This window comes from Chinchilla lanigera, unplaced genomic scaffold, assembly GCF_000276665.1.
Source record: "Chinchilla lanigera isolate Chin_1 unplaced genomic scaffold, ChiLan1.0 scaffold00001, whole genome shotgun sequence".
Taxonomy (NCBI): domain Eukaryota; kingdom Metazoa; phylum Chordata; class Mammalia; order Rodentia; family Chinchillidae; genus Chinchilla; species Chinchilla lanigera.
This window is the reverse complement of record NW_004955402.1, coordinates 35,816,834-35,836,495: the sequence shown is the minus strand read 5'-3', so window position 1 is coordinate 35,836,495 and position 19,662 is coordinate 35,816,834. Positions and strand designations below refer to the sequence as shown.

The 19,662-nt window shown below is 38.4% G+C and overlaps 1 protein-coding gene across 1 annotated transcript in view; it reads right to left on the bottom strand.

Annotated features, from left to right (window-relative positions):
• Positions 1–19,662, bottom strand: part of Me2 (malic enzyme 2, NAD(+)-dependent, mitochondrial) — a gene marked incomplete in the record, with an annotated part of 77,578 nt that overhangs the window by 57,556 nt on the left and 360 nt on the right. The window contains 1 exon segment of the mRNA XM_005372935.2: positions 796–915. Coding sequence (XP_005372992.1) covers positions 796–903 — 108 coding nt within the window.

Genomic DNA, 19,662 nt, shown 5'->3' with positions numbered 1-19,662 from the left:
TTGATTCCTGGTATGGGGGGGTGAGGGGACCTGGGGCTGGGGATTTAGCTCAGCGGCACAGCACCTGCCTGGCAAGTGCGAGGTCGTGAGTTTGACTCCTGGTACTGGAAAATAAATTAAATAAATAAATAAATAACCAACCAACCACATCTGGCAAAAGAGTCCTGGCTAGAGTACTAGTCTGAACTAGCTAGAACTAGGAAGTCAAGTCATTTCTGGTGGTAAAGTGATTTATCTCAGCGGCACAGTGCCTGCCTGGCAAGTGGAAGGTCGTGAGTTTGATTCCTGGTACTAGAAAATAAATTAAATAAATAAATAAATAACCAACCAACCAACCAACCACATCTGGCAAGAGTCCTGGCTAGAGTGCTAGTCTGAACTAGCTAGAACTAAGAAGTCAAGTCATTTCTGGTGGGAAAAGTTGTGAAGATTGAAATTTAGGAGCAATAAAGCAGCCATGGTTTCTGCCATATGCAGAATGAAAAGAAAGCAAATACCTCTGAAATGTCTTAGCATGAAGCTATCAAGTACAATAATTTCATACTAGGCCGGGTATGGTGGCGCCTGCCTGTAATCCCAGCACTCGGGAGGCTGAGGCAGAAGGATCATTGCGAATTCGAGGTCAGCCTAGGCTACAAAGTGAGTTCAAGGCCAACCTGAACGGCATAGTGAGACCCTGTCTCAAAAAGATAAAAAAAAAAACAAAAAACCAATAATTTCATACTTCATTAGTCTAAAATATATTAACTCCATATCAGGAGAGAGAAAACATGTATCGGCATTAATGGTACTAACCTTGTTTGTTCTTGGATTCAACATGAGTGGCTTGCCTTTCTCTTTCGTGTGCAAATGACGGCGTGCCACAGTACAAGGAGTAGCAACTGCTCTTAATCGGGAAAACATCTTTTCTTTTACCTGGTGAAATAAGCAAACAAACCACTGGTGAGAAATATGAAGAACTGCACATACATCAACTGTTAAATTTTCAAAGCAAGATTGAGAAAGCTTATCTTTCCATGTGTAGAAATGCTCTTTGAGAACATATTTACATTTTCACAGGTTACAGCACCTTTAAAAAGGCGGAAGAGAACTTTCCTCGTAACACTCATGTTTTTTGGATAATAATCACTACTACTTTGTAGGTGCCACCTGCTGTATGCCAGACTCTGTGCTACACATTTAACCTTTCTCATTCACACAAGACAAGGTATGTCTCTCCCACTTTTAAGAGAAACCAACAGGTTAAAAAACAATGACCCGGGGCTGGGGATATAGTTCAGCGGCACAGTGCCTGCCTGGCAAGCGCAAGGTGGTGAGTTCGATTCCCAGCACAAAGAAAAAAAAAAAAAAAAAAAAAAAAACAAGGACCCATCATCTAAACAGCAAAGTGAGCTCCATTTAATGAACCTGGGAGCTTAGTTTTAAGGTGAAAAAGTAAATAACAGGAAAGCTGGAATATACACATTCAGAGGACAAGGAAACATTCTCTTAATCCAGACCTAGAATTTTAATGTGCTATATTCAAAGTTTAAATTTAATGTACCAGAAGTTTGTCATAGAAAATCTGTTATTTAACATAAAAAACATGTAAATTGTCTAGAAAATATATAAAATAACTGTTGTCCATTCACACTCATCATAAACATGGGAATTTTCAAAATGAAAAACTACAAATTAAAACGCTGGTATTTGTAGGTAACAGACGCTTCTGCTTGTCAATTTTCCTACTGAGAGTTGGGATTACAACGCCCATTTATGTCTTTCAGTCACTACAATTATCCATGCAGTAAATCTTTTATTTTTTGCAATAAGGCTTTTTCAAATTAAATTTCTGTTTGGTGAGAAATTCAGTCTGTTATAGAACAGCAAAACTATTTACATAAGAAATTTTTGGGAGTTGGGGATTTAGCTCAGCGGCACAGTGCTTGCCTGCCAAGCGCGAGGTCATGAGTTCGATTCCCAGTACCGGAAATAAAACCAAAAAAAAAAAACAAAAAACAAAAAAAAAGAAATTTTTAAGCCTGGTGTGGTGGTGCACCACTGTAATCCAAGCATTTGGGAGGCTGAGACAGGAGGATCATTGTGAGTTCGAGGCCAGCCTGGGCCACAAAGTGAGCTCAAGGTCAGCCTGAACTGCATAGCAAGACCCTGTCTCAAAAAGACAAAAAAGAAAGCAAAAAGAAATTTTTAAAACTTAATTTTTACTGAAATGAAATTCATATAACAAAATCAGCTTTTTTAAAGTGAATGAGGCCAGACGTGGTGGCTCACGCCTGTAATCCTAGCACTCGGGAGGCTAAGGCAAGAGGACCATTGTGAGTTCAAGACCAGCCTGGGCTACAAAGTGAGCTCAAGGCCAGCCTGAACTGCATAATGAGACCCTGTCTCAAAAAGACAAAAAAATAAAGTGAATGAGGAGCCGTGCATGGTGGCACACACCTGTAATACCAGCACTTGGGAGGCTGAGGTAAGAGGATCATTGCGAGTTCAAGACCAGCCTGGGCTACAAAGTGAGCTTAAGGCCAGCCTGAACTGCATAGGGAGACCCTGTCTCAAAAAGGCAATCAATCAATCAATCAATAAAGTGAATGAGTTATAGGCATTAAGAAATTGTTAACCTCACAATCACCACCTCCATCTTTGTAGTTCCAAAATATTTTTATCACCTATGAGGAAACACCATCTCCACTAAGCAGTTATTGGCCTTCCTCAACCACTAATCTTCTTTCTGTCACTATGGATTTATTTCATCTGCCTATTTCATAGAAATGTGGTACCAAAATATGACTTGTACAAATTTTGTACCAAAATTTCTTGTACAAATACAAGAAACTTATATGATTAATCACACTAAGAAGAATCAAGAGACAAATACAAAAAAACTAATCTGTTTTCTTCAAAGACAAAGACTAACAACTATTGCAATTTAAAACTGAACAGATAATTAAATGCAAAACCTGATCAGAGAATAGCTTATAACAGAAAACAATATATTATACCATAAACAATATATTATACTATAAATAGATTATAACAGAAAACAATATATTATACTATAAAGGACATTACTGAGATAACTGACAAAACTGGAAAATATGCTATAGATGATACAGAAGTATTATACATGTGTTAAATTCTGAATACGATATGTGCATATAAGATATTCCTGCTCTCATGCCAGGCGTGGTGGCGCACGCCTGTAATCCCAGCACTTGGGAGGCTGGGGCAGGAGGATCACTGCGAGTTTCAAGACCCTCAGTTACTTTTCTCTCATTGCTGAGACAAAACACCCAATGCCCAAAATGAAGGAAGGAAGGAAAGGTTTACTTAGCTCACAGTTTGTGGAGGTTTCAGTCCATACTCAGCTGACTCTAAGGCAGAGCACTACATGCACGGGGCAAACGTTCATGGCGGCAGAACACAGCAAATCAACAAGAGTAAAAGGCAGGAATGGCAGCAAGCAGCCTCTTTCCCTCCCTTACATTGTATGCAAACTACCCACCCCAGGGCGGGTGTAGCACTCACACCCATAATCCCAGCATTGGATCATGGATCAATCACAAATCCAAGAAGCCTGCCCCATGACTGCATGAGGATTTGGGGGGGACAGCCAGACACAATCCATAACAGGCTACATGGTAAGTTCAAGGCCAGCCTGAACTGCATAGTAAGCCCCTGTCTCAAAAAAAAAATATTCCCGCTCTGAACCTAACCAAGGAGAGGAAAGACCTCTGCCAAAAAGTATAGTTCTCTGAAAAAAGAAATCAAAGAAGACATCAGAAAATGGAAATATATCCCCTTTCTAGATGGGCAGAACTAATATATTTAAAATAGCTTCCAAACTGATACATGGATTTAATGCCATGCCAATCAAAATACTACCAGCAATCCTCATAGGAGTTGAGAAATCAATTCTAAAATTCACATGAAACCCGAAGAAACCAGGTATACCAAAAGCAATCCTGGTAATAACAAAGAAGGAGGTATTGCAATCCCTGATTTCAAGTTACATTACAAAGCTACTGTGATAAAAACAGCATGGCACTGGCACAAAAACACATGGACCAATAGAGCAAAATGGAAAATGTACAAACAATCCCAGGCACATTCAGCTATCTGATCTTTGACAAAAGGGTCAAAAATACGTGCTGAATAAAAGATAACCTCTTTTAAAAATGGTGTTGCGAGGGCTGGGGATTTAGCTCAGTGGCACAGCGCCTGCCTGGCAAGTGCAAGGTCATGGTTCGATTCTGGGTACAGGGAAAACAAACAAACAAACAAACAAAAAAATGGTGTTCCGATAACTAGCTATTCATATGCAGAAAACTGAATCTATACCTGTATCTTTCACCAGAACTAAACTGAAATCAAAATGGATCAAAGATCTACATGTTGAAACTGGAACAATCTTCTGGAAGATGAAATAGTTAAAACTCTTGAAGACAAAGGCATAGACAACGACTTTCTGAACAGAACCTCAACTGCACAAGAAATAACACCAAGAATTAATAAAAGGGATATCAAAATAAAACATTCTGACAGATAAGGTTTTTTCAAAATAAAACAACTAACAGAGTAAAAAAATGACCTACAGAATAAGAAAAAAATTTTGTCAGGTATTCCCCACACAAGGGAACTAACATCTAGAATATATAAACTACAAAAAAATTAGACCCTTCCCAAAATAAAAAACCCAGTCAAAAAAATGGGCAACTGAAATGAATAGACACTTCTCAGAAGTACAAATAAATACATAAAAAAAGTTCAACATCACTGGCCACTGGAAATATCCAAATTAAAACAACATTGAGATCCCCATCTTTCCGCAAAAAGAATGGCCATCATCAAGAAATGAAATTATAACAAATGTTGTTGAGGCTACAGGGAAAATGTAACCTTTCTACATTGTTGGTGGGAATCTAAACTGGTACAACCACTTGAAATCAGTATGGAGGTTTCTACAAAAACTAAATTTCAAAATTCTAATTTGACCCACCTATTCCCTTAAAAGTATCTTCCTGAAAGAGTTAAAGACATCACATTACAATGATACACACATACCCATATTTATAGCAGTAGAATTCATAATAACTGAAAGCTGGAAGTGGCATATATGTCCATCAACAGATGAAAGGGTGAAGACAATGTGTATATATACACAGTGGAATACTACTGTGCCATAAAGGAGGATAAATTTATGTGTAGGAAAATGGATGCACCTTGAGATGTTAGGTGAAATAAATCGGACACAAAGGCTTAAATATCACATTGTTTTTTTTCAAAAATTTTTATTTTAAAGAGAATTAAAAAAAGAACAACAGCAAAATACCAACATATACAAAAACAATAAAATGATATAGGGTTTCAGAACAAAATGACAGTAATTAACAGTGGTTGTTATACTACATATTCTCTTCAGTGAAGTTGCTCAGATTACCAGATGTAAGAATGCAAGACTGATCAAACCATTAAAGAGAACAAAAAATAAGAACCAGGCCGGGAATATAGCTTGGTGACATAAGCGCTTGCCTGGCAAGCCTGAGGTCATGAGTTTGATTCCCGGTACCAAAAAACATAAATAAATAAAAAATAAAAATTAAAAAACAAAAAGAAGCAAGCATTAGAGACAATACATAGCTTCACTAGACAAGACGGTAGGAGTTCACCAACCCTTGTTATATTGCACACTGTTGTCTTCAATTAGTTGTTTAGATTACCAGATACACGAGAAACCCAAAATATCAAGACCAAACCCCCAGGAATAATGAATCGTTATTAGTGCTGCAAACATGTACTAATAAAAGGTAAAAACTGAAAAAAGAGAAAAAAAAATCCTTGCTCTGAAGAATACACATAGCACAGGATAAAGGGGCAAAGGGATACAATGTATGCATGCAACCTAGCTTTTAAATTTCAGAATAGGGCCAGGGATATAGCTCAGTGGCATAAGCACCTGCCTAGCAAGCTCAAGGTCTTGAGTTTGATCCCCAGTACCAAGAATAAATAAATAAAGAAATAAATTTCAGAATAAAATTTAAAAGAGAAATCTAGACAGTAGCATCAAGTGTGCTAACAATTGCTACAGGAGCAATCTAAGTGCCTGCTAAGACCTCCATGACAACTGAAATGGCATTAAATGTAGGGCTGGAAGATGTAACTTTTTCTATGTGCCAACTGATGCTACAAGAAAAGACTCTGAATTTCCTTCTCTTTTCAAACTTCCTACCAAAGAGGAACAGCCTCTCATAACCAGAAATGCAAAACTACCAAAGGACTGCTTAGAGTTTACATGAAAGCTGGACATAGTGGCCCATGCCTATAATTCTAGCACAAGGAAGGGTGACCCAGGAGGATGGCAGGCTGGAGCCCAGTCTGGGCAACTTAGATCTGTAAAACTAATCCAGAACTACTGCTACTGCTACTGAGAACTGTATGTGTAAAATATAGGCAAGTGATTTTACATTTTGCCTTTCAGATCACAGAGATTTGTCGCCTTTATAGTAAGGTCAGCAAGGACTTCAAATAAGGGATGTTTTAAAAAAAGCTGGATAGGTATGTTGGGACAAAAAGATAGTTTTATTCATAACTTCACAAAACTAATTTAAGAATTAATAGTGGGCTTTAAAGAAACAGAAAGAGCCAGACATGGCGGTGCACACCTATAATCCCAGCACTTGTGAGGCTGAGGCAGGAGAGTCGTTGCGAGTTTGAAACCAGCCTAGGCTGCAAAGTGAGCGCAAGGCCAGCCTGAACTGTCTCAAAAAGACCAAAAAAAAAGAAAAAACAAAAAAAAAAGAAAGAAAGAATGTAGAAAATGAGAAGAACATAAAGATGATGACTAAGAGGAAACACTAGCAATCAAAAATCTTCATAAATGCATCATTCAAAATTTTGACTTAAGGCCTGATGGTAATGCTACTTGGATGGTGATGAAGGATCCCACAGGAATTCAGGACCAATCTTATAATGCAGTGAGACATCCAACTCAATAAAGTAAAAATGAACAAACAAAAGGAACTGAAATCAAGTTTTGGGGACAGTTTTCAATTATCAATAATTGCACCTCAGATAAACCTCATCAGCAACAATGCCACCACTGCACAAAGTTCTGGGATGTGGCTCTGCGGTGCTCTGCATTCCCAAGAACCAGACCAAAACAAAACCAAGCCCTCTGGAAGTTGAAACATCTTTCAGTGCAAGACACTATAAACAAAACTAAATAACAGAACAAGAGAAAACACCTGCTTCATATATAAATAATTTTGTTTGGAATAAATGAAGAAACCCTACAAATTAAAAAGACAAACTCAAAAGCAAAACTGGCGAAGAAATAAGTAACACAAACAGAAATAAATACACAGACAATAAGCACCTTTTTTAAATATTAAAGTAAAAGGCTAATTGTTTTATTCTATCTTCACACTCTATGTTCTCTTTTATTTCATACCTTTTTATGTATTGGTACAGTTTAGGAATACATAATGACCCCATTTATTACAGGGAATTTGTATCTGCATATGATATATTGTTTCCTCTTTTTTTCCCCCACTCCCATCCCCTTTTCAAACCTTCTTCCTCTCCCCATTCACAAAGTTCAGTTTTCGTTTTATCTTTCTCATTTTTTCTTTCCCTTCCTTCTTTTCCCTTTTCCTCTGAAAAGTTTATTCCTATTTCACAATATCTAATGTACATTTATGTTTTTACATACACTTTCAGTTTCTCACACCAGAGAGATAATGCGATATTTATACACATATGTCTCATTTATTTCACTTATGGTTATAGTCTCAAGGTCCATCCATTTAGCTATAATGTCTCAATTTTATCTTTATGACTGAGTAATACTCCATTATATATTTAAAAAAACCACATCTTTTTTATCCATTCATTAGTTGATGAGCATTTGGGTTGCTTCCAAGATTTAGCTATTACAAACTATGCAGCTATAAACATGGGTGGGCATATACAGCTGTGATCTGATGCTCTTAATTCTTCTGGGAAGATACCCAGAAAAAGAATAGCTGGGTCAAGTGGGACTGCTAATCCTAGTGTTTTGAGGAATCTCCATACTGATTTACACAGTAGTTGCACCAATCTACACTCCCACCAACAGGGAGAAGGGTTCCTCTTTTCCCATAGCCCCTTCAGCATTTGTTATTAGCTGTTTTCTTGATAACAATCATTCCTTCTCTAGTGAGATGGAATCTAAATGTAGTTTTAATTTGCATTTCTTAAATGACCAGTGACGTTGAACATTTTTTCATGTATTTATTTGCAGTTTATACTACTGAGAAATGTATGCCCATTTTTGGACTGGGTCTTTGAATTTGGAGAATCTGATTTTTTTCAGTTCTTTATATGTTCTAGATATTTGTCCTTTGTCTAACGAACAGCTGGCATAATTTTTTTTGCATTCTGTGGGTTGTCTTTTCACTCTGTTGATTTCTTTTGCTACTGAAAAGCTTTTTAATAAGATGAGATCCCAGTTGTTGATTCTTTATGGTAATTCCTGTGCAATCAAGGTTTTGTTCTAAAAATCTTAAATGATTAACCTCAGTAATAAGTATAGAAATGTAATTAAATCTTCAAGGAAATTTAAGTTTTACCGAAGTATCAAAAATAAACATTAATACTAGTGCTGGTGAGTACAGAAAATAATAACCTTTTATAGAATATAAATTGACTGTCTTTTGGAGGGAAATTTGACCATATCTATAAATTTGGATCATAAAACCCTCACCCCAATAATTCCAATTCTAGAATATCTACTCTAGAGGAATGCTTACAGAAGTACATAATAAGATTAGATGCAAGCCAGGCACAGTAGTGTACACCTGTAATACCAGCACTCTGGGAGACAGAAGCAAGCGGATCAAAAGTTCAAACTCAGCCAGAGCCATTTAGTGTGATTTTGGTGTGTGGCTTTTTGTGGTTTTTTTTTGTTTTTTTTCTGGTACCGGGAAATCAAACTCATGACCTCCTGCTTGCCAGGCAGGCGCTGTGCCATTGAGCTAAATCCCCAGCCCCCCAGTGTGAGACCCTTGTCTCAAAATAAAAAAGGGCTGGAGGGGCTGGGGATTTAGCTCAGCAACACAGTGCCTGCCTGCTGGCAGGTGTGAGAGGTCGTGAGTTCGATTCCCGGAACGGGCAGGGGGGGGCAGTGGCTGGAGATGTAGCTCAATGTGAAGGACCCTGGGTTCAATCCTTCACACTAAAAAAAAGACAAAAACTAGAAACACTCCATAGTGCTCATAAATAAGGTTACATAAATTGCTGTATCCATATCACAGAGTATCATTCAACAATCTAAAAGGCAAGAAGTACACATTTTCATAAATATTTTAAATTAATTTACTTTTAAATCTCTAATACAGAACCATTTATGAGTCAGTTCTAACCAGAGCCTGAAATGTAAAATTCAACCCTAATATATTTTCTCTTTAGAAGTGAGAAAAATATCTAGATACTAGTACGATTCACCAAGAAACTAGTGAAAATGGTAAACATGCCAATTGTATATAGCATAAACACCTTAGTTCTTGAAAATTATATTTATAAGCTTATATGTAAATGTATACATAAAGATTTGGAAAGAGGAGAGGGCAGAGAGAAAGGTTAGAAACTGTGTAAAGTGACTTAATTTTACTTGATGTAATTTGGTATCACTACAAAAAATTTTTAATGAGACTGCATTTATACATTACCTGAAATTTTTTTTTTTGGTACCAGGGATCGAACTTGGGACCTTGTGCTTGGCAGGCAGGCGCTTGTGCTGCTGAGCTATATCCCAGCCTGAATATTCTTAAAAAAACACTAAATGTGCCATTTGGGGAAAGCAAAATTTAGAGAACCTAAAATCATACAATTACTTTTTTTCTGATTTAATATTTATTTACTCTTAAGTTTATTTTATGTATTCACATGTCAAAATTGAAGATACAAAAGTTAAGAGAACAGTGATTTCCATCTTATCCAATTCTTTCTTTCCTTTTCTTTCTCTTTTGTTCTTTCCATCTTTCCTTTTCTTCCTTTTAAAGAATTTTACTTATTTATTTATTCATTCATTCATTTATTTATTGTGGTCCTGTGATTAAACCTAGAGCCCTGCACCGAGGTACAGCCCTAGCCCTTTTAAAAATTTTTATCTCAGTCTAAATTACCTAGGCAGAACTTGAGATCCTCCTGCCTTAACCACCTGGGTGGCTAGGATTACAGATGTATACCACTGTGCCCAACCACTATTCTTTTTCTGAAAGTATGTAATGTAATTAATTTCCTGACGTAGACTTGTTTTAAATGTTTAAAGATACACAAAAAAGGCTTTAGCTAGAAACATTAATAAAATTATCTATGCCATGGGAAGCACAGCCTGTGAGAGGACAGTAAAAGTAAAAAGAATTTAGCACTAGTGTAAGAATACAGAAAAGAGTTTACTGCTCTACCGCAAGAGAGCTGTGGGCATATCCAAGAGAGGATTCACTATCAGGCGAAAGGCTGTGTTTTTTATACCTTTAATTACATGTTTATAGTTTAAACTGAGGAGGGGGTCTGCTGGAAATGTCATCCAGCAATGCTGCCATCAGCTCACGGTGGTCCCGCTGTCTATCCACCTCTGTTCTAGGACAGCCAGGCATGTGTGATAACTGAGTAACGTTTTGTTCAGCAGGGCCCAGTGCCCTTGGCGTTGCTAGAAATAGTCCTCCTGAGTAAAATTAACAAACAAATACACAAGGATTAACTTCAAAGGTTAGCGACGAAGGGGATCAGAATAAAACATGGGCCATTACGTGCTTGAAAGGGACTTCCAACATTACATTGAGATGGGGAAAAAAATGCTATTCTTAAAAAAAAGCTGTTCTTTAAGAACTGACAAGCACTTAGACCATCTTGGCTTACAAGGTGGGAAGTTAAGGACTAGACCACAATTCAGCTGTAATGTGGCCTTTAAAGAAACAATGGTAAAATAACCATAGTTCCCCCACAACCTGTTTGTAAAGGAAAAACAAGCTGTTTTTTCTTCTATGCACACATCTCAGACACCAATTCTGAAGACATACTGTTTCTCTCCTACGCTCTCAACACAGCACACTACTGTTGTAGGCAGCTGAGTCAGATAGAAATATAGGCAGTCAGACAGGGCCAGGCCCTCAAAGGAGCCAGTATGGAAGACTAGATAAGATACCTTGCAAAAGGAGAGGTGGTACTTGCTGTGGGCCAGATCTCAAGACAAAAGATTAAACACACCCACATATATTCCTAGCGATGGACATCATGGATTGATTCCAAACAGGTAGCAATCACGATCACCTTGAAGAGTCACTGACCCAACCCCCCACAGGAAAAGCCGTCATTCTGTATTCATGCCCGCTTGCTATGTGACTTGCTTCCCCATTTGATCCCGATTTAATCAATTTTACCTGAACAATTATACTTGTAATCTTATTGGCTGACCGGTTTTGTCCCACCTCGTAACCCACCTTATGATTTCCCATATTTCCCCCACCTTGGGCCCTCCTCACCCCCGATTTTGCTCTATAAAAATCCCTAGAAAAGGGGGCTGGGGATTTAGCTCAGCCGCACAGCACCTGCCTGGCAAGCGCAAGGTTGTGAGTTCTATTCCTGGTATGGGGGGTCGGGGGAGGCATAAAAATCCCTAGAAAAGACAGTTTCCCTGGGCAGCCCACTCGGGTCCCCTCTGTCTCTCTCTTGGACAGAAAGAAGCTTTCTTTCCTTCAATAAATATATTCTAGCCGGGGATATAGCTCAGCGGCGTGCTTGCCTGGCAAGTCTGGGGTCATGAGTTCGATTCCCCATACAAAAAAAAAACAAAACAACAACAACAACAAAAACAGAATGAGAATAAATATATTCTGCTCTTAACCTCCACTGTTCCTGAAATTCATTCTTCAATTTTAGAGAACACAGTCTTGTCCCAGATATCATTCAGGTTGGGAGTTTTTCTCCCCTATATCACTACTGCGACCAGCAGTGTCAGGGTATTCTTTTTTCTTCACACATTAAACAATTCAGCAGATAACCAGGTGTCCTATAATTCAATCAAATTCTGGCACCACCTAGTGACAGGGTCAGGTCTAGAGGTTAAAGGTACATCCCAGAGACTGACTCACTTCAAATGTAAACTGCAAGTAGCAGGTTGTCACCTACACTTCCCACCAGCCTGTTCATATTTAGGTTCCCACCACTACTTCCTTAGTGGATTTAATAGTTTGCTAGGACAGGTAACAGAAGCCAAGGGAAAACTTAAACAGTTTATCATAAAAGATAATAAAGGACACAAATAAACAATCAGATGAACAGATGTAGGGGTCAAGGTTTAGAGAAAGGCACTGCATGCTCCCAGCACCTTCACCTCCTCAGGAGCCCAGAAGATGTTTCAAGGGTTTTACAGAGCTTAAGGTCCAGCACCACCCCTCCCTGAGGGCATGGGTGGGGCACAAAGTTCTGATCCTTCTACTCACTTAAGTCTTTCTGGTAACTACCCCAGGCCACAGATGTGATCCCAAGAGGCTTATCCTGAGTAACAGGAGCTCCTGTCACTTAGGAAATTCCAAAAGTTTTAGGATCTCTGTGCCAGGAACACAGACAAAGACCAAATATGTTTTAGATAAAATTATAGTGTTTTAATATATATTATGATTCTTTTGTAATGCTTCTTTCTTAAGCAGAAATATTTAGGGTGTGTGTGTGTGTGTGTGTGTGTTTCCAAACACATAAACCTTAAACTATGCTTTATTCTAATTAGTGGATTTCCATACTTACCCAGATTTTCCTTTCATTACAACTACAGTTACTGTAAGTCTTGGACATCACCTAATTTAAACCGGAAAACAATAAGAACAAAAACTAAAGTTCAGAGCTAGTCCAGAGTCCTATTGTGGTTTCTGTTTCCTTTTCAAAATTTTTAACTGTTGAGCCTTTGGTTATGTTGTTCCTGATTCTCTGATGTATTCCCTCCCTTTCCTTTTGAAACTCAATTTTTAAGACAAAATTTGATTTACTAATTAAACAACTTCTCCTCTCTAAATTCTTATAGCTCTTCAGCTAAATACTTCTACTATGCCATTTGTTTACTCAATTTTATGTCAACATTTGTACTTGGACTTTTTATAATTCGCCTACTCACGTTTTATAACCTAAAATTCTGATTTTAAATGCCTTTTTTTTTTAGGTACTGGGAATCGAACTCATAACCTCAGGCTTGCCAGGCAAGTGCTTATGCCACTGAGCTATATCCCAGGCCCTTAAATTATTTTAAAGATGTTTTCAAGACCTTTCCAGATTGTTTTACTGTCTGTGGTGCCTAAATAGACATTTTTGGTCTCTTTCATGGTGTAATTTTTATCTATAAGCTATTTTTTTTAAATAGGAGTGACCTCTGACAGAGGTCCCCTGCATCTTCTGTGCTGTGCAGCCTCTGCAGGCAGTAAGCCTGCCTCTGCGAAAGTCACCGGGGTTAACAGCCTAAAAGTGGTTTCTAAATTTGTTTCTGTTTTAAATGGTTACATACTTCAGGGGTAGAATTCCAAACCCACATTCAAATAACCTGAAGGTTGTAAGATTCTTATGGTGTGAAGTAAGGGGCTTAACTCTCACCTCAAGGGGTTTCAGTCCCCACCTCTGCAGAGGACAGCCTTCCCAGGTCCCAGTCTCATTTTGGTTCCTGTTGAACAGGGCTGGGAAATCAGTTCCTATCTCCTGAAAGCAATCCATACTTGACCTTATGTTGTATTTACTGTTCCCTGTCTACCTAGGGGACCCTTGAACAACTCCAGCTCGCTGCTGGAGGATCTTTCTTCAGTCTTGCATGTGGACATTTCTCTTTCTTGACTCCATGTTTCTATTTCACTTACCATTACTGTGCTTTTAGAGCAGGAAAGGGAGGTTCCATTATGTGACTAAGCGACCACCTTAAAGGAGAAGTTGATTCATTCTTTACCTTAAACCTAGGCTTATTTACTTAGTCATCTACTGAGCACCTACCACATGCCTGGACCAGAATGAGGCCTAAAATAGTACTGCCCTCATATTCCCACCAAACCTGTATCAGCCCATGTCTTTTTATGAAGCACAAAACACTCTCTTAATGTTGTTCCATCATCAGTAAAGCCCAAAGGCTTTTCTTTGTAAATTTTTTAAAAACTACAAACATGTTCATAACCACACACACACAAAAAAAAAATCAAACTTACTTTCTCTTGATTGTTTTTAAATTTTAAAACATACCAATATAGGCTTCCCAAGGTTTTCTTTTTTTAATAACTTCTTGTGTGCCTACAAATTGTCTTTACCACCTCAATCTAATAATAAATTAGACATGGTGTTATAAATCTGTAATCTCAGCACTCAGAAGGCTGAGGCAGGAAGATTTTGAATATAAGGTTGTCTGGACTACATAGCAATACCCTGTCTCAATGAAACAAAATTAAAAGAAACTTTAAAAAAAAAAAAAAAAAAAGGAAAAGAGGAACAGGCTGCTTTAAGCAAATTCCATTGATTTTATTTTTTTATGACAAAATCTGTTTTAAGAGATTCTGCACTGAATTCCTTTAAATAGCAAACTGCTATAAACTACTTTTAAATTTCAAATTTGACTACTGATCTTTTTGAAGACTGTGTTGCACAGAAGATTCATGTCACTATCCCTCTATTTATTAATGTACTATAGCAAGCACTAGCAACTGGCTCTGAAAGTAGAAATTTTATAGTTTCTACCATGCTTCTAATAATTAGCTAAACAATAACCTACCACTTAAAGTATTAATTATAACAATACAGTGGTAGAAAAAATGTACCAAGTAGCCTCCCTTCCACAAACATAATTAGAAAAGTATTAATAAAACAGGACAGCTGACACTCAAGTGACTGGAAGAAAAACTCTAAATTTTGTCTCTGTCATTTTAAAAAGTGGGATTTTCACTCAGGAGGCTGAAGCAGGATCACCACAAGTTTGAGGCCAGCCTGGGCTAACACAGTGAGTTCAAGGCCATCCTAAGATACATACTGAGACCCTGTCTCAAAAAAACAAACAACTAAGAAATGGGATTTAGCCAGGTATGGTGGGAAATGCCTGTAATCCCAGCACTTAAGGAGGCTGAGGCAGGAGGATAGTTGTGAGTTCAAGACCAGCCTGGGCTGCAAGAGAGGTCAAGGCCAGCCTGAACCGCAGAGCAAGACCCTGTCTCAGAAAGCTTTAACAAAAAAAGAGATGGGATATTGAGGTGTTTTGTTTTGTTTGGGGGTGGGTATTTGAGTGTGACAAGGTCTCTATATGTTGCCAAATTGCCCAGGCTGGGCTCAAACTTGAGATCCTCCTGCCTCAACCTCTCAGAGTACCAGGATTACAGATATGTACCACCACATCTGGCTGATCATATGTTTATGTGGTTCTTCCAGACTAAACAGCCTTATTTACCACAATAAAATCTTTGGCATAAAAAGATCAGGACAGCATTGCAATCTAATCTGTAATGAGGTAAATTTGCCTCATAGATGTAGATAAATCTAAAAATAGTATAAAATACATTTTAAATAAAAGACGATCTAGAAAAAAGATATTTTGCAATTAGCAGTTAAGATTAGCATTCTGATATATAAACTCCTCTATTTTCAGCTCCTGGTTAAAATCTCATTCCTAATGCTGGGCGAGGTAGGCCACGCCTGTAATCCCAGCACTCCTGTAATTCCAGCACTCCAGAGGCTGAGGCAGGAGGATCACTGAGTTCAAGAGACCAGCCTGGGCTACAAAGTGAGCTCAAGGCCAGCCTGAACTGCATAGAGAGACCCTGCCTCAAAAGAAAAAATCTCTATCAAATACTGAATTTACAGTAAAGGTAAAGGTAACAGTAAAGGTAATATCACATGTCAAATCAAACCTCATAAATAACTTGATTATCACATGTGAGAATATGTATAAAAGAGTATTACAATGAAAGAGTTAAAGTTTTATATCATTCATATTATTAGAGAATTTCATTATTAAGTGATAGAGGAAAGTAAAACATAAAACTGAATTTAATTACTTATTTGCAGTAATGGGAATTGAACCCAGAACCTTCAAAAAGAGCTATGTTCCCAGCCTTTTTCATTGTGAGATAAAGTCTCACTAAGTCACTAAATCCTCCCACAATCTTCCTCCCTCAGCCTCCCAAGTGCTGAGATTACAGGCATACGGCACCATGCCTGGCTGGGAAAAACTTTTTTAGAAGACCAACCTTTGCCAAGTATTAGAACTCAGGACAGTTACAAAGAGAAACTGACAAATGGCTTTATTACCAACCAGAGAGATGATAAAATGGGGAAGCACCCCTACTACCTTATGTTCTACAGATAAGACACAAAACTAGAAAAATGAGTAAAACAGGAAACAAAAGAAGGCGGACAGTCTAGTTTTAATTATGTATAATCAAACTGCTCACTCCACAGTTTCTTGGATATGCCTGGTTTTTGCCCTGGTGTGGCCACTGTCATTCACTTCACCTTGCGCCTTCTAAAGTAAAGGTAAAGGTAAAGGTTCTCAAACCAGGAGGAAGTGAAACTACCTTCCTGGGTGGTGTTTACAGACTGACTGGGATCGAAACTGAGGCCTTTGGCTGCTGGAGACAACTCTCATGGGGGGGGGACAGAAAGAAGCTAGACGGTCAGCCCCCCAAAAGACTGAAACAGTAGACACTACTCACGAGACAGGCCACGACCTGGCGTACCCAGCACAGGCTTCGCAGCCAGCCCGAAGAGAACTTGAATCTGGCCTCAGCTAATTAGCAGGCGATAAGCAGTCAGCAAGGTATACCCAAATGGTCCCTTACTGCTGTTAGTCTGGGAAACATTTTCACTGGTCTGTGACCAAATGAGGAGGCACTAGGACAATATAATATAGTTAATAAGACTGAACTCACTGTTTTTATGTTGTAATGATGAGCTCCCTCCCTTTTGGTGATAAAAATCCTTTCTTTTAAAAAAGGATGGAGACAGTAGATTGCAGCAGTTTTTAAGAAGGTCCTTACTTAACCTTCACAGAATCAAATGTTGGCAATCTATTATCTGGTCCCCAAATGTCCCCTACTCACACATTTTTTGTCTGTTTTTGTTTGAGACATGGTCTCGCTATATTACAGCTCAAACTGGCCTCAACACTATCTGGACTACACATGATTTTTTAAAAAAAACTTGTGCATAAAGTCCAGCCTGGGTAGCACACAATTAGAAGTCTCATTTTCTCATCAATAAAATAGAGGAGTGGGGTTCTCTTCTGCCTAACTGTATGTAGTAATATAAAATATTTGGCCCTCAGAGCTTTACCATGATCATGAACTTGATTTTGATTTGAAGGTTTACTGAATAAAACCCATATTCAGGCAGTCTGGCACAGGGGTCAAAGGACAAGCCCCAAAGTCAAACTACCTGGATTTAAGTGCTGGCTTTGTCTTTTGCTACTTTAGTGAATCTGAGTCAAGTCAGGACCTCCCTAAATTGCTCCCATCTAATCATTCATATGGCAATAAACAGTAACAGGTAGTAAGTGGGGGCTGTTCTAAGATTTCAATTAGACAATCCATGTAGGATACCACAGTGTAATTGTATGTTAGTTATCATAAGCATTATTGTTATAGAGTAAGGTGGTCAGAAGTTGCTTTCTAAAAGCCTGCTAATTTTGTCATCAACATCCTTTAAAGATGAAATCCGTATTAAGACACTATGAGGCTAATCATGATTAACATCCATTCAAAATACCCCGAATTAAAATCTCTAGGTCAAGAATGACGCTCTGAATTGCACAGATCCAGGCAGCATCAACTGTTATCCTAAACATTATTTACAGAATTGATATAATATTCATTACTCTTAAAATTTGTAAATATTGATCAAAAGCAGTATAATATGCAGCCATATAAACAATGACTTTCAAAAAACTACTAAATTTTAATAAGATAGTTCAAATTTTTAAAAATCAAATGTAACTTATTCAGCATAAACTTTGTTCTCCAAAATGACTTCTCAGAAAATAAAGATTTTAGTTTATCTGTTTCTTAAAATATGGCTAGTTTAAAAGCTCAGCGTGGTGGAACGTGCCTGTAATCCCAGCACTCCTGAAGCTGAGGCAGGAGGATCTTTGTGAGTTCCAGACCAGCCTGGGCTACAAAATGAGCTCAAAGCCAGCCTGAGTGAGACCCTGTTTCAAAAAGACCAAAAAGAAAAAAGGAAAAAAAAAAGCTAGTTTGTCTGAAATTAGTCAACATGAATTAGAACTTTAGTTTAATATAAAATTTAATACAGATTAAGCTTTTTATGTGAAAATAAATACAAATTAGATAAGAACAGTATTATCGTGGCTTTTAACTTAACAAAAATGGTAAATGTTTCTCCTCTAATGTGTTTTCCTAAGCACATTTAAAAGACAAAAATGTACAAGAATATCTTCTAAGGTGTAACCCATAAACAGGTCTTTTTAGTAACACCTATTAAGCAGGAGTACGTTATTCTCAAAAGGATTACAGAGCTATTGCCTAACACTACAAAGGCTGTATGAGGATTTGTGGCCTCTATATCAAACTTAAAGGTTTTACCGCTACCACAAAAGAATTTAATACGGGTTACAAACCAAGATCCAAGATTAAAAGACAGAATTAAACTTTTTTTCTATGTCTGCAAACCACGTAACATAGCAATAGTGTTATAATAACAAGTCACAGCAGTTATATTTACTACAAACAAGATGTATCTATTTGGGAGAAATAAATGTTTCTTCTCTAACTCCCAGAATATTTGAAAACTAAAGAACTGATGAGTATTACTTTGTAATTAGCTTAAAACACAAACCATGTTTCAGGAGGGAGTGGAGTTATGAAGTCAGACTACTTAGTCTCAATAAAAGATCTCACTGAAAACTTCGTATTGTCTTGGACAAGTTTCTTAAATTTTGGGAGCCTTAGTTTCTCCGTGTGTATATAGTGAGATAATAACATGCCTAACCCATCAGTGACAACAGAGCTTCTAGTGTTACCAACAATCGCAACACTAACAAATAACAAAGCTCCTGACTGCTTTGTGGAAGTGCCTGCCAAGAGCATTACTAAGGTAAATCGACAGCTATGAGAGGATGAAACGCTTTCCAAACGCGCACTTCTGTTGAGGATATTTTGGTCACGCTTCTCACCAAAGGCAACATAAATGTCCTACAGTCACCTTCCAAAACAAAAAGAAAGAGAAATACTGTATAAGGCCATAAAGTGCAACAGTACACGCCGAGTTGGCTGGCGATCCCGAGCGTCAAACACCTGCCAACCCCGGGGCACAGATGCCATTTCTTCACAACAGACACAACCACTGCAACCGTACAACTTCCTACCCTGCAGCAACTCTGTCTTTCAAAGAACACACGCACAGTCTAACTCCTGTCACCCGCTCATCCCGGCTGAGCGAGATCCTGCCAAAGGGTTTAGGGTCCCAAAGAAGGTTTTTAACGGGCGCCGGAGCAAAAAGAAAGATGCTCGTCCTCTGGAGGCCACCGGGCTGCACCCGGGGGCGGGAGGCTGGAGTGGGGGAGCCCCGGCCTCAGCGAGCCGGGAGAGCGTGAAAGCGCGCCCCAAAGCGTGCACCCGGAACAGCCGCGGGCGGTGGCACCGGGGGTCCCGCCCGGCCGACCCC